This window comes from Mus caroli, unplaced genomic scaffold (assembly GCF_978045245.1).
Source record: "Mus caroli unplaced genomic scaffold, Mus_caroli_1 scaffold_18, whole genome shotgun sequence".
Taxonomy (NCBI): domain Eukaryota; kingdom Metazoa; phylum Chordata; class Mammalia; order Rodentia; family Muridae; genus Mus; species Mus caroli.
The window spans coordinates 80,750,659-80,765,379 of record NW_028227273.1 but is presented as its reverse complement, the minus strand read 5'-3'; the positions used below and the strand labels follow the sequence as shown (position 1 = coordinate 80,765,379).

General features: G+C 47.3%; 1 protein-coding gene and 1 pseudogene across 1 annotated transcript; both read left to right on the top strand.

Annotated features, from left to right (window-relative positions):
- Window positions 1–1,754: 1,754 nt before the first annotated feature.
- On the top strand, window positions 1,755–5,230 carry LOC147000541 (sperm motility kinase Y-like). The gene is made up of 3 exons (XM_085833328.1): window positions 1,755–2,241; window positions 2,735–2,849; window positions 3,607–5,230. Exons 2-3 carry the CDS (start codon window positions 2,747–2,749, stop codon window positions 5,148–5,150), a joined length of 1,647 nt encoding a protein of 548 aa, XP_085689454.1. The 5' UTR covers window positions 1,755–2,241; window positions 2,735–2,746; the 3' UTR covers window positions 5,151–5,230.
- A 147-nt stretch (window positions 5,231–5,377) lies between these two features.
- On the top strand, window positions 5,378–12,869 carry LOC147000540 (FERM domain-containing protein 1-like; annotated as a pseudogene).
- Window positions 12,870–14,721: the final 1,852 nt, after the last annotated feature.

Sequence of the window (14,721 nt, the reverse complement as noted above, 5' to 3'; positions counted from 1 at the left end):
AATACCTAATAAAATATTTAACAAATAAAGAAGGAGCGGGGAAGGAAACACTGCTCTGTCCCCGTGAGCCAAAAACAAGCCCCCTTCCACCCTCCCATCTCAGCCCATAAGCAGCCACACACCAGGCCTGTGTTTATCTCTAGAGGCCCATGAATCCAGGCAGATGAGCCCCCCCTTTTTTTGCCATACTCAATCAGCTCAGCCACCCTCTGCAATGGCAAACAGCTCCTGTATGCCCTTGTATGTATGCCAGTCCTGAGACCCTGGGCCATAGGTGCTCTGCCTATGTAAGATCAGAGAGCCTGCAGTTAGCTAAATATCAGTGTCCCTTGGCCACAAGGGAGAAGGGAGTTTGGATTCCAGCCCTAGCCTAGTCCTGTAATAAACAGTCCTCCTCAAATGCAGACAGCAATGTCTAGATGACAGCTCCCCTGGCCTAAAACTGTCCTGTGATTGATACTATAAGCCAGGAAGCAGGGACTTGAACTTGACTGACTCAGGCTAGGGAGGGGTCCAGGGCACTTGATCTCAACTGCAATGTCAGAAGCTGAGCTACAATGACCAGTGGTGGCAGGTTTTCTTTTCTGTTCTCAGGCCTGGCAATAAAGTCCACATATGAGGATCTTTCCTCCCAGTCATAGTGTCTGCAGATATGATTTTCCTCAACAGAGGCCTCAAAATTCCAGAACAGAGTCTTCAAAAGGAAAGAGCTGCACAGTGCACTGCCTACAGCACTCTGAAAATCAGAGGCCCTTTTAGAATTTTAGCCAATCAGTGCTCAGTGCTGAGGAGTAACACAGCAGCCTAGGTCCTGTGACCTGACTGTCACAGTCTGTGGCTCAGAGCCTATTTCTTTTGTGTCAGCACAGGCACTCTGTTCTTTCTGGTCCCAGGGAGCACAGAGCTTCTGATCCTCACACATGCCTGCTCCACCTATGGACCTTAATGTCTAAAGTGAGTCCTACACTCAGTATGGACTCGGTTTTCTATACACCATGTCAACCTCTGTGTGGGAGAGTGTGTTTGCATTTGTATGCTTACCCCCTTGTGTGCCTAGGCATACATACATACCCCTATGCTTATGTACTGTCAGAGGCCATCTTCCGGATAGATCTTCACACTTGCACATCCATGTCTCCCATTCCCATCCCCACCCCAGGAATGCTGAGCTTATGGACTTTACTGTTGTACCCCACTTTGATATGGTTTCTGGGGATTCAAATTCAAGTCCTCACCTAGGGAGGGAAGTCCTCTGCCTAAAAAGTTCAGCCCTGTCTCAAGAGAACCTAGAGCCTTTCTGAGGAATTATGAGTACAGTATCTTCCCTGATTGCTTGCTTTAGAAAGACAGCTTAGTCTTGAAAGTTAAACTGGAGCACCAGCTTGAGGTCATTCAGTCAGAATACAAAGAGAAGTTGACACACAGAATCAACTTATAAGGGCTTTATAGAAGGAGGCACAGCAAACATTCTAACCAGATACCAAGGACAGCAAAACACCCTAGAGACCTTGCTTTCAAAAAGCCTAATGTCACACTCCATAGCCCAGCTAAGCCAGAGCCTTGCAGTCCTTCCAACTATGTCATAAAGGGTCCTATTATGACCTTGTGAGGAGAGATTGTGAGGCTCTCCAGGCAACAGATGTTAAGCTGTGGCCAGGCCTGAATTTCTTTGAGTGCATTGAGAGGAGGTGTGGAGTGGTGCCCTCTGCGACTTTATTGTATCTAGTGAGCTGTGTGTGGTTGTATTGGTTTGTAAGTGTGCTGTGTAGATGTGTGTGTATAAGTGTGTGTAGGAGTGTGGTTGTTTACAGATTTGCTTGTGTGTGAGGCTGTGTATACTAGTTCCTGTGAGTGTGTCAGTGTATGTAGGATTGTGTGAGTTTCCCGTTTTGTTTGTGTGTGTGTGTGTGTGTGTACCTTTTCCTGTGTGTATGTGTAGTGTGTGCTTACATGTTTGCTTGTGTGTAAGTATGTGTGTACCTGCTCCTTTGTGATTGTGTGTAGTGCAATTCAGGTTTTGTGTAATAAGGGTTTGTATGCCTGTGTTCCTGTGTGTGTGTGTATAAGATCACTATTGTGAATTTGTGTGTGTGCTTTTGTGTGTGTGTTTGTGTGCTGTCACACACGTGAGTGTGTTTGGGTTCCCGTGCCCATCACCCTTTCCCTCTTGCATCTGTGTTACCTGCACCTTGGTGCAAGAGAGTGTAGAGGCCAGTAGCCAGCCCGGCTGCTGTTCTTAAGGTAGGCCATCAACCTTATTTTCAAGACAGGCTCACTCACTGGCCTGAAGCTGGCCAAGTCTCTGGCCTGGCTGACCAGTGGCTCCCAGAGATTTGATATGCCAACCCCATAATCTCAGATTAAGTGCCTATGTGGATGGCTGGCTGTTTATTTATTGATTGGTTGATTTTGGTAGCAGTTCAAGAGATAGCATTGGGCCCTATATTTTCAAGGCCACTGACTGTTTGCTTCCTTAGTGTTGGTGTTTTGATTTTTATTTATTTGGATGGGTGCTTTTGTTTTATTGTGGTCGGTTTTATTTTCTCCCATGGTATTTTGTTGTGTTGATTGTTTACTTTTGCATTTTAGGCTGCTCTAGTGTATCTCCATTTTCAATGCATTTTGGTTTCCAATTTTTACATCGTCCCTGTTTCTCAAAGTATTCATTACATGTTATCATTGGGTTATAATTTATACATATTTGCCCTTTGTGATATTTTGTTTTTTCCATCAGTCACTATTTGACATGCCTGCGAATGAGCCCACAGGGACCTCGAGGTTCAGCGGGAGGACATCTAGTGGTTCCCGGAGCAGCTGCAGCATCCAGGACATATGGAACTACAGTGGAGGTGAGCTATAGGACCAGGTAGCAAAGAGCCTGACTTGACCAATGCTAATCTGAATTCCTGGATGCAGGCTGGAATGGTCTCAGGGCTACACTGAAAGCCACTCAAGTATCATTAACACTGTGTGGCCTCATTCTCAGAGTCTTGATCAGGTAAAAAGCAGCTGTGGCCTTGGCCACTCAGGTTGAGTCTATGGCATTTTGGAATTGGTTTTAGGTTGAATAGTCACTGATATTTCACTTTCTTATTGTTTATGGTTATTGAATTTTAATTTTCAATATTTTGCTCTTGGGAAGTATGGTTTTGTTGTGGATGAAGAGGTCCTGAAATGAAATGGAATTTTCTCTGAAGTGCTGGGGGATATATATATCTGTTTTGTCTTATACTAATTCTTTCTCCTCTCATTTATTTCATATGATTTTTTTTCAATCAACATCCACTCATAATGTTGATCAGCTGTAGCCCTCCCAGTCCCACTGTCTTATGATTATAGTTTCATCATCTGTATTTAGGATGTGTGTGCTCTTGGCTTTCTAGTTTGGGGTTGGTTTTTTGGTTGGGTTTTACTTAAGATTTTTTGACTTTAGCTTTTCCCCCATATCTTTTTCATAATTTTTATTCTAGGTCTCTAACTTTTACTTACCTTTATTTCAAGCACCCTTTCTTTGTTTATTTTAGGTAGCACTTGTAGTAATTTTAGTTTCTATTTTCCTACATGTTTTTCATTATTTTGATTTTATTCTTTTTATGTTATTTTCAGGTACCACTGGTAGTGATACAATGCCTGCATATATTGAAGAGGAGTTACCACCACCCAGTCCTCAGCCAAGTAACCCTGATGCGGGAAACTTGTACTCCCAATATGAAGTTGTAAGAACTATCGGGCATGGGACTCAAGCCAAAGTCCTCCTGGCCCAGCACCGGCTCACAGGCACTCCCGTGGCTGTCAAAGTTCTTGTAAAGAACAACGCCTGGTTTCAGCCAGCCATGACGGAGACCAATATAATGAAAAAGATCAAACACCCCAATATTGTCTCACTTCTCCAAGTGATTGAGACCAAAACAAGAGAATACCTCATCATGGAACTGGTTGAAGGCCAAGAACTTTATGAATACATCAAAAATTCTGGCCACATAGGGGAGGACGAAGCCCGACAAATATTTTTACAAATACTGTCAGCAGTGAGCTACTGCCACAGACATCGTATAGTGCATAGGGACCTAAAGCCTGATAATATCATGATAGACAAGAAGGGGAAAATCAAAATAATCGACTTTGGGCTTAGTACCCAAGTCAAACCCGGAGAGTTGTTGGATGAGCCCTGTGGTGCTTATGCTTATGGTGCCCCTGAGTTATTCCTTTGGGAAAGATATGATGGCACAAAAAGTGACCTATGGGCGTTAGGAGTGCTATTGTATTACATGGTTGTTGGAAAGGTCCCATTCGACTCGGTCACCGTACCTGAGCTAAAAGAGCAGATCCTGGCAGGTGTATACCCTGCCCCCTGTGGAGTGTCCAATGAGCTGGAGGACCTGTTGAGCCTCTTAATGACAGTAAACCCCAAATATAGGCCGACAGTCACGGATGTGATGAAGCATCCATGGTTCAAAGGCCACTGGAAAGGGTTCAAAAATATTCATGAGGAACCTGTCCCTGTCAGACCAGATCCTGACATTGTAGATGCGATGCAGCATATTGGGTTCCGAGCAAAAGATATTAGAGAATCACTCACTAAAGAAAAATTTAATGAAATGTCAGCTGTATATTATTTATTGGAAGGGCAGGCTGTCCAGAGGGAAGTCCGCTCAACCCAGGCTCCAACAGTGAGTCAAGTTAAGGCCCCATTCCCTTCCATTGATGCTGGTACTGCTTTGTGTTTGAAAATTAAGAAGAGTGGAAGCACTCCCATCCTTGGCAGATCGCTCTGGCCATCCTCCATTGGTCAAGTGCCAGCCTATGACCAGAAGGTTAGGCAAAGAGCAGGCAGAAGATCCACTGGGCATGGTCTCTTCCGGACAAACCAGATCACACCCACACAGGACCAACACCACATCAGTGCCATGAGTGTCTCCTGCATGCTTTCAACAAGCAACATAACTGAACAGAGCTTCAGTGAGAAGAGAGAAGAGAATCTCCCCCACAGTGTGTTAGCAGAGGAAAAGCCCATCCCCAGCAGGGGCTGGCGCAGACGCATCACAAGATGGACAAGGAGGTTGGGGAATGCCATGAGGAGGCTGTGTTGCTGCATTCCATCAACAAGAAAACCTCGGCTGGGGCAGAGCAGAGTCTCTCCCCAGAAATGAGGCCCAGGGAGAAATTCCAGAGACACAGCAGCAGGCAGGGCCCAGGTACCTTGGTGCTTTGTCCTTCCCAGTTTGCTGTGTGTTGGTCCCTCCTCTGTCTCCAGTTTCCATTTTCCACACCCAATTCTTACCTTCTTACCTTCTCTAAGTACTTTACAATTCGTCCTCAACCCCAAGCCTTCTCCCTCTTCTGAATTACTCCTCTTCCCAGCAGGGACGCAATATGAATGATTTCTACCCGTTTCAACACAGTTGTCTTGCTGACCCCATCTCTTCCCCTGGACTCCATGTTCCCTAAGGAAAATAGCTCCCACAGGGTGAGGACTAGAGGGCTATTGGTTCATGAACTCTCTCAGGTGATACTGGCCCTAGCAATTTGTCAATCAATCACAAAAGCTGAAGAATAGATTCTTACATTTTTAAAATAACATCACACCCAGTAAGCTTCAGAACTAATAACAAGCAATGTCATTGAATAAGTATCAACAGCATAGTTTGCTGGTTATTGACGATGGTCAGACTCCTGCATGCATGCATAGGTTTGTGCATACTGATTGTTCGTTTGTTCCTAAGACCTAGTGGTGTATACATTTTTATAGGAAACACTTCTAAGTGATTTCTCCTTATGGATTGTGAAGTATAAAAAAAAAAAAGACTAAGGCTTTAATACTAAGGCTAGTCAAAGCCCCACACGGTATTCTTAGAATTCTACCTCAGTATTTCTTTTGTCTAGAATAAATTATTTTGTCTCTTTCACAGTGTCATCTGGGAACTTTTTCACATCCTGAGTATAAACAGGTAGCTATTTGAAACACATGGCCCTGGAAAAGACACAAGTGTAGAAGCAGCAGCAGCAGCAGCAGCAGCAGCAGTAAACCCCCTGGCTTCCCTGTCTATGTAAGTATTCCCGACAGACTATTTCTGGAACCAGATAGCACACTGAGAACCAATTCTGAACACGATTTCAATGAATATTAGCATTCATAGGAGACATATCAATATTCCTGCAGGGTCCATTCCTGGGAGACTGAACTAGATGACAGAAGCAAGAGCATGGTATGTTCTTAATGAGGAACACCTTCTTCAAAGCTGATGAAGTAGAAGGTCTGAACGAGCGTTTTTTGGGGGAGTCAGCGTCTCATCCCCTTCTGTCAGGGCACACAGTGCTCCTGGCCTTGCATCCTGCCTGATCATGGTGGTATTGCTTGCTTTCATTCCAGCAGTCTTCACACACCCAGCACTGTGGCCCTGACCTTTGTTCCCAGCTCAGCCACTGAGTTCCTGGTCTTTCCCAGCCACTGTCTGGATAGGGACAGCAGAGACAGTGCAGCTACAGATGTGAGCTCCTCCCCTGCCCCATAACCAGAGAGGACATCAGGGAATTAATGTAGTGGCACCAGTGGGACCAGAGACAGAAGAACTCAAGTCCAAGGGTGCTCACCAACCCCAACCCCAACACTGCAAAGGCTGGCAGTGACCTGTAAGAGCTATGGCCAGAGTAGGCCATGCCTTTGTGTCCTGCATAAACCTACTTAGCTTGACAGCTCAGTGTACCTTGGCCTGCTCAGGTGCAGAGTGGTATCCACCCAGCCTCTGTAAAGACTCAAAAACCCAGGTACCTTAGGCTTTCTGTGCTTCTCTTTCCTCACCTGTACCCTGAAAACGGAGATGGTGAGCGTTAGCTAGTTCTTGCTGAAGCCTAGCTTGACTGCCATGCAGAGCAAAAAATCCTGGGGTCTGTGAGCCCTGCCTATGTTCTCAACAAGTGGCCTACAAGCCACACTTCTTAGATGTGTGCCTTAGGCCTCACACATCTGCCTTGCAGCGCTATCTCCAGTGCCAGGCTGGAGGCCAGACAGCTTTTCCCAAAGCTTCTCTCAACCCACACTCACACAGTCTCTCACTGGCAAGTTTTTCCAAGAACAGTAGCTGTGGGGTTGAAATGAGCTCAACAGACCTCTAAAGAGAGCTGCTTCTATGGTCCTTATGGACACCTGGGTGACATGAGAGGGGAGCAGAACCACAGATTTATAAGCATCACATCCTCACCTTTGGGTGTGAGGCTAAGGCAGATAAAGTCTGGACATAGTCTGTAGCTAGCTTGTTTGTTCTGACCTCAGGTAGTGAGAAAGGGCAGGGTGGGATCTGAGCTAGCTGGTGACCCTGTCCTCAGATTATCAACAAGAGAGGAGTTGACTACATTCTAAGGCACATGGCTGCCAAGCACCATGAACATGGTGGACTCCATGCACCAGGGTCTGACTCCCAAGGAGGCAATACTATGCTTCACCAGGGATGCTTGCCTACTTGAGGACGTTCCTGTCCACTTCTTCAGGCTGTACAAGGTCCACCCTGAGGTGTTGGAAATGGGAGGAACACAGGAAAAGGGTGGTTCTATTTCCCAGGCCTGACAAAGTGACTCAGACTCCAGGCAAGGGTAGGTAGGACAGTCCCTCGGGCCTGGTTTGCATGTGGTGAGTTGGTGGCTCTCCTGGAGGTGGCATGCTGCATTTGTCTGGTGTCAATTCTGTTAAAACTTTGCTCAGTCTTTGCTGTAACTGGTTTGGTCTAACATTGATTGGACTGGTATGCCTGTCCTCTCTGGGTGTCTCCCATTCAATGCCTGAGCACTGCATGGCCTGTGTTCCCAGGTGACAGCCTCCCACAGAGCACAGTAAGTGTGGAACTTGGGTCTACGAGGTTCACAGAACTCAAATATCTAGAGAAGCATACCGCATACACATGTGCCCTCGGCATAAGTAGGGAAACAAGAGAGGCTTAGACAGAGCTCTGGGTTTATGGAGACTCTAGCCTGTTAGATGGACCTCCTTCCATTGGCCTCCGGGTCAAAGCCTAAGCCTCTGACTTGTGTTCTTTAAGGAAAAGAAGGAGGATCACCCTACTCTTCTCCTGGGACCCACTCTGAATGGAGTAACCATCTATCAAGTAAGGACTCCTCTTTCTTTCCTATCTCCTGCTGCCACAGATCCCACCCCATGCTCTGGTTCCCACAGTTCACCTGACTTCTGTCTTTTAGGAGGTGGACAACACTCCATAGCTGCTCTGTGACTTCCCCTGGTCACTTATTTCAAAGGTGACATTTCTGGTGGGCGTCTGAAGGGGAAGGCATCTATAAACTCAGGAGTCCAAAGAACACTGGATAAAACCACCTCATCCTCACCAATGCCATCCAGAGCTCCCTGAGGCTTCTCCACACCCTTAGGCATCTCTCAGTCTCCACATCCAGGTCTGGTATTGAACTCTCTGAGCAAGGAACAGCTCTGACTGCTAACAATTCCCCACTCACCAACAAAAGGACAAACCATGGTACCTTAAAGATACAACTGTTAGCCTCTGTCCCCCTTCCACATTCCCTAAGACATGACAGTGAGGATTGCTGCACAGCAGAATGGCTCCAGACACTGATTATGGTTCACTACAAACCCTGCATGCCAGACTGTTGTACAGCCATGAGCAGGGGGGTCCTAAAGAGAAGGTCTTGCCCCAGGTTTCTTCTGCATTCTTAATGCTGCAGACGGATGGTACTCACAGTGACCTGAGACCTGTTTGCACAGGGTCACCAGTCCTCAACCCTGGAAATATGGGACCAGGGCCAAGTAGGGGCTTATGATTGACATTCATGTATTTCTCTCCTGCTTCTGGCACAGTTTTCTGGACTGTAAAATCACATTGTGCTTCCTGTCTGTCCAGGGGAAGAAGCTGGAAATCCAGCTAGAAGGGCTGTTGGCAACACAGAAGCTGCTGTTCTACACAGGCCATACCTGGCACTCCCGTTTCCTGCTGCAACTGCCCTGCTTCGCCCTACCCATCGGCTTCACCTCAGCTTGGAGCCTGTGCTGCAGTGGCTACAAAAGCTGGAGGAGGCAGAAAGTGTGTATTAGATCCACTTGGGACTGCGCACCCAGCTGATGGCTGCACACACCCTCTCTAGGGTCTGAGGAAATAGCATATCATCTCCTGGAGACCACTCAAGGAGTTGTCTGACTGTGTTGAAAGGGGAATCTGTTGAAAATCATCATTGCTGATGGTCATCAGTCCTATTCCTCCTTTTATGGGTTAGTATGAAATGTGGCAGTGATCTTTCCTTCACTCCAAGATGCCTATGATTCCTCAGTGTAATTTTCCTTACATCCTTAGCCTTGCAAAGAGCCAGAGATGTAGCCTGGAAGGGGGAGAGCCTTGGTGTTGCCTAAAGACCCACTGTTCTCTCCACTTTTCTCTTCTCTCCTCTCCTCTTTTCTTTTCTTTTCTTTTCTTTTCTTTTCTTTTCTTTTCTTTTCTTTTCTTTTCTCTTCTCTTCTCTTCTCTTCTCTTCTCTTCTCTTCTCTTCTTTCTTTCTTTTTTTTTTGGGGGGGGAGTAGGGGGCTTTAAGACAGGGTTTCTCTGTTTAGCCCTGGCTGTTCAGGAACTCACTTTGTAGACCAGGCTGGCCTCAAACTCAGAAATCTGTATTCCTCTGCCTCCTGAGTCCTGGGTTACAGGCGTGTGCCACCATGCCCCGCTTCCCTCCACTTTTCAAAGTCTCCACTGAGAGAGGACTTGACTTGCTGCACACTGAAGCCACAGTGCACTGGCAGAAGTGTACGCCTCTGTGCATGTATGTGTGTACATGCATATGTGTGTGTGTGTGCATATGTGGGTGTGGGTACATGTGTGCATGCCTGTGGCTATGCATGCATGTGTGTGCATGTCTTTGTGCACATAGTACTTGTATGTGTGTGTGCACTACCAGTGTGCTTTGTGTGTTCATGAATGTGTTTGTGTTTGTGTGTGTGTGAGAAAGACAGAGAGACAGACAGATGACCAGAGAGGGAAAGAGAGGGAGAGAGAAAGGGGGTACCCTCAGAAGAAACTGATAGGCTCTGCTTTTTACCTGACAGACCACCAGGGCTGCTGAGGATGGCTCTGTAGCTAACAGAAAAAGGGTCACAGCCAGAAGAGCCATAACAAGGGGATGCTAGGAGCCTGTTGGGGAGTAAGTGTATTCATGGTTGCCTAGCTGTCATGGGAATGCAGAGCTCATTCTCCAAGGATGCAGCTTTGCTCTATGCACCTAGGCTCCAATGTATCTCAAGGGTGGCAGGACACTGATCACCACTGGCTCCCGGAACGCAGGGGTACTTCATGTTCCTCCAACACTAGCTCTTGTGCTGCTTTTCACACAGAGAAGAAGAGCTATCAGGAATCCTATACAGTGACCTGCTGGAGCTAAACCTGGACCTGGAAGCAAGCAGCAGGAACTCCTTGGGTAATGAGGATAATAAGAACAGCACACAGCATCTCCTCCACTGCCTCTCATTCTGCTCCAAAAGCTATGGCAGCTCCCACACAGCAGGCATCAAGCCTAACTCCCAGCAGGGATAATGTGAGAAGTCTGTGATTGAACCCACAGGGACCTCAAGGTTCTGTGGGAGGACATCTAGTGGTTCCTGGAGCAGCTGCACCAGCCAGGACACATGGAACTACAGTGGAGGTGAGCTATAGGACTAGGTAGCAAATAGCCTAACCTGGCCTGTGCTAATCTGAATCCATAGGCTCAGGCTGGAATGATCACTCAGGGCTACACTGAAGGCCACTCAGGGGCAAGCAATGTGTCACTAACACTGTGGGTGGCCTCCTTCTCAGAGTCTTGTCCAGACAAAATCAGCTGGCCTTGGCCACTGAAGTTGAATCCAGACTCTGTGGGTGACAGTATAGTATATCTGCCAGAGTATGAAATTACATGAGTGTGGCCACTGGGTGCTCCCTGGACTCACTATAGATGGGCACAGAGAAGGTACCATTTCTGTGTCTGCAGGGGTAGGGAGAGCTGCTTTCAAGAGCAGGCAAACTCTGCCTCTCCTAACCTTGTCTCTGGGGAGGAAATGGCCTCACTAGTGAGATAGGCTCATCTGGGACCCTGCACACTGGTGTATGTCACAGACAGCTCATGTCTTTCTGGCTGACAGTTCAGACCCCCAGCTGGCCTCATCTCAGACAGTTCTATGAGGAGGGGTATTTGTTTCTAATTCAGAGTTATGGCAGGAGAGAGCCCAGGACAGGATGGGCCCACAGCAGTGTGTATGGGCAGTGATGCTGTCTTGGCCCTGCTTACTTGTCTCCACTTCATCCTCTATATTCTCCTCCCTTTTTTAGCAGCCACCCAGAGACTTTCGCAGAATTGTGGTTCATGCTAATCAGAATGACGGGCCAGAGGTTACATCCCATGTAAGGATTCCATTCAGTCCTTTTGGCTGGCACCCTGCTCACTTAAGATTTCCAAATTGGGTCATCAGCGTCCTGGAGAATCCTTTACAGGCAGTCCTGCAGGGACAGCCAGGTTCTTGGGAACACTGGGTTTAGCAGTACTTCTCTGCTTCAGGTTCAGAGCCTTAGTGAGTGGACTTGTAGTGGCTCACCAGGTGCATAGCAGTGTTGCACCCTCCAGTGGTGGACATGCAAATCGGCAGGATATTATTTCCACCTTTCTTTTACCTCTTATTATAAAGGGCTGCTACCAGACACCTCAGAACCTATGAAACTTGAGTTCCCACCATCATAGGGTACCAAAGAAACTACACTAGAGGCCCTGTGAAACCCAGGTAGAGTACAATGTGGGTGACTCTACTACCTGTAGTATGTGTAGGGTCTTCAGAGGAGAACCTAAAGCCTGTAATGGCTAAGTCTGTCATGGCTGAAAAGCATAAGTTTGCCCATCAATGTGGAACAACTGTCAGCTGATGGAACCCGGACAGTCAGTGGAGAAGTTTAAGTGAAAGGTGGCCCTCCTTAAATTCTCAGATGCTTCCAGGGTAGTGTATGGTGATCACATCCAGAGCCATTTCAGAAAGATATAAGTGCAAATAGATGACATTGGGGAGAGAATTCTTAATACTTTGGGTCTAGTGGGGACCCAAAGAGGTCATATACCAAGGCATGAAGGCTGCATAGAACATCTAGGATGTTTCAGAGGTACTCAAGAGCCCTTGGACCAACCTGGAAAAAACCCTAAAGTATCAGGGATTATCAGAAATTCTAAGGTAGGGTGGGATATGGAGCTGATGAATGCTGGGATAGTTGAAGGAAACAGCACGAGGTAAACTTGAGGGAAGTGTGTTGTGAGACCTAAAACAGGGCAAACTAACAGGATGGACTATCAGGCCCAGGATAGATAGCCTATGCAAGAATTAGAACTGTCTGGGTAGAGCTGGCTTCTGTGGCTGTAGGAACACTGAAAGCACATATGCAGGAGGACTACCAGCACACTCTTATATCTCTCTGCAGGTTGGGGAGGCAGAGGACAACCACATCGGTGACCAGTATGTCTGCCTAGTCATCCAGACAGCTCATGACTAGCTCACACAGCGACACCTGAGGCTGCACACTGGTGGAGCTGCTGGTTTTCAAGAAGTTAACTCCTCTCGATGGAATGAAGTTCCTAGCTTCCTTTCCCTGTACTGGCCAAGTGAAGACCCACCCCTGCAGGTCATTGTGGTGTAGGGAAGATCTGTAGTACAGCTGTCCCGTCTGTGTCAGCCAGCCTTGAAGGTGGCTTGCTAGCATTCTAGCACCACCAGCCTTTGTCCATGTCTGGGCAAGGCAGTTCTTGGCCCTCAACCCATCTTCCCACCATATCATTCTGTTATGTCTTTCCACTGGTAGGAGATGAGGAAACAGCTCTTACCACTAGTCTGGGCATGAGGAAGGTCCAATTCTTCCTGTTCCGGGCTCCCAGCTCCTGGGGTTTTAAGGAGCAAAAGAGAATCAAGAGTCAATGTTAGTCCTGAAGTCACTTGGACTCCTGTCTTATTTTCTAGAGAATGTGTCATGGTGGTTCTTGGGCATTAGAGGGAGCCCTATGACTGCAAAGCCATCCTAGGCTCCACAGATCCAGAGCAGGCTACTGCAGGATCTCCAAATCACAAGTCTCTAGTTTGTCTTCCCATGTCTAGCTTATAAGTACTGTAAACAACACAGAGGTCTCCCTAGCAGCTTGGCTCAGTTCCATAGGAGATACTGCCACTGGCTATGCAAACAAGACCACATTGGATGTAATGGGAAAGAACACTTAGCCCACTCCTCAGGCTGTGGAGGCTGCCTCCACCTGGCAGGACAGTCTTGCTGGTGCAGAGGATAGGGCTTTTTGGGGTCTCTTCTCCTAACCATAGTCAAGAAGGTCCAGGAGTCATTAAGCAGGTACAGATCATGAGCTCTGGGAAGGTATAGGATCGGTTATCTTTCCATGGAGCCCTCAGGATTCCTTACTGCCTAAGATACAAAGAAGTACTTGATGTCAGTTTACTTGGACACAAGGAGGCTTGCATGTCACTGCTTGTCACAGATTCTTGGTAGTTGTGACAAACTTGTACCCATTGGTAGGAGGGCCACAGCTGGACACCCTTTAACATTTGTCAGAGTGGAGCTCAAGACTGGCTGGCTGGGTGTGGAAGCACCTTCTCATCTAGGGCTTCTGTGTTATACTCATTTCAATCAGAACTGGTGGTTTTGGGATAGTCAGCCAGGATTTCAGCTAGTGCAAGGACTCACACGGGGGCGCTGGTTGAGTTGAGGGTTCTGTTTCCCAGACAGTGTGATACAGAACAGACTGGGAACTGTAGGAAGGCTAAGGCACCAACCCCCCAATGCCTGGCTCAACCTGCAATCCCAAAAGATCAGTGTTCCTCATTGGTACAAAATGATGTGAACCTGCCCTGACCAAGAGGTATAATATATTCCATTAGAAAACCTTTGTAAAAAAAAAAAAAAAACCCTGGTGTTAAGTGTGGTCTGTACCAATTGTGGTGGACCTGCATGTGTCAGGACTGGTGCCAGGACATGTCCCACCCACACAGGCAAACATGCTGTTGCATATACAGACAACACGCACACCCACCTACACTAACACACACACAAACACACACACACCACATTCATACACAAATGTAGACATACACTGATTAGTATGTTGGAAGGTTACCATGTGTCCAGCATGCCTACCCTTACCACATATGTTCCTGAAGAGTGTGAGCCAGGGCTAGTCCCTCCCTTCACTGGGACCCCTATCCCAGAATCTCAGGTAAGGTCACTCTGCTCCTCCTTATCCTTGTCTGGCCTCAAGCATGTCACCTGGCCCTGGATTTCACAGGTGATCCCAAGGAATAAAGTCATCCATGTCCCCAGTTTTACATGGCTGCACATAGTGCTGACACCCAGCAGGAGTCAAGTGTGGACAGGTACTTGGCAAGGTCCTTGGCTTTGTCAGTGTCTTCACCACCACAGAGCTCCTGTGGGACCAAAGCACTCCAGACAGAACTGGGTAAGTGCTGGGTATAATAGCTAAGTATGCCTGTGAGGAACAGATAGGCCCAAGAAGCCACAGAACATCCTTCTCTTGTCCTGGATATGCCTGTCTGCCCTTGCTACCAGAGCATGGCTGGCTGTTACAGCTGCTCTTCACTTTCTTTGGGAATAGAGCAGTAAGAACCCAGCTGGTGCCTCTGGTCTTCAGGGAGCAGGCAGGGTTCTTGTACTTAATTGTTCCGAACTAGATCCAGGAATTGCCTAGAATTAT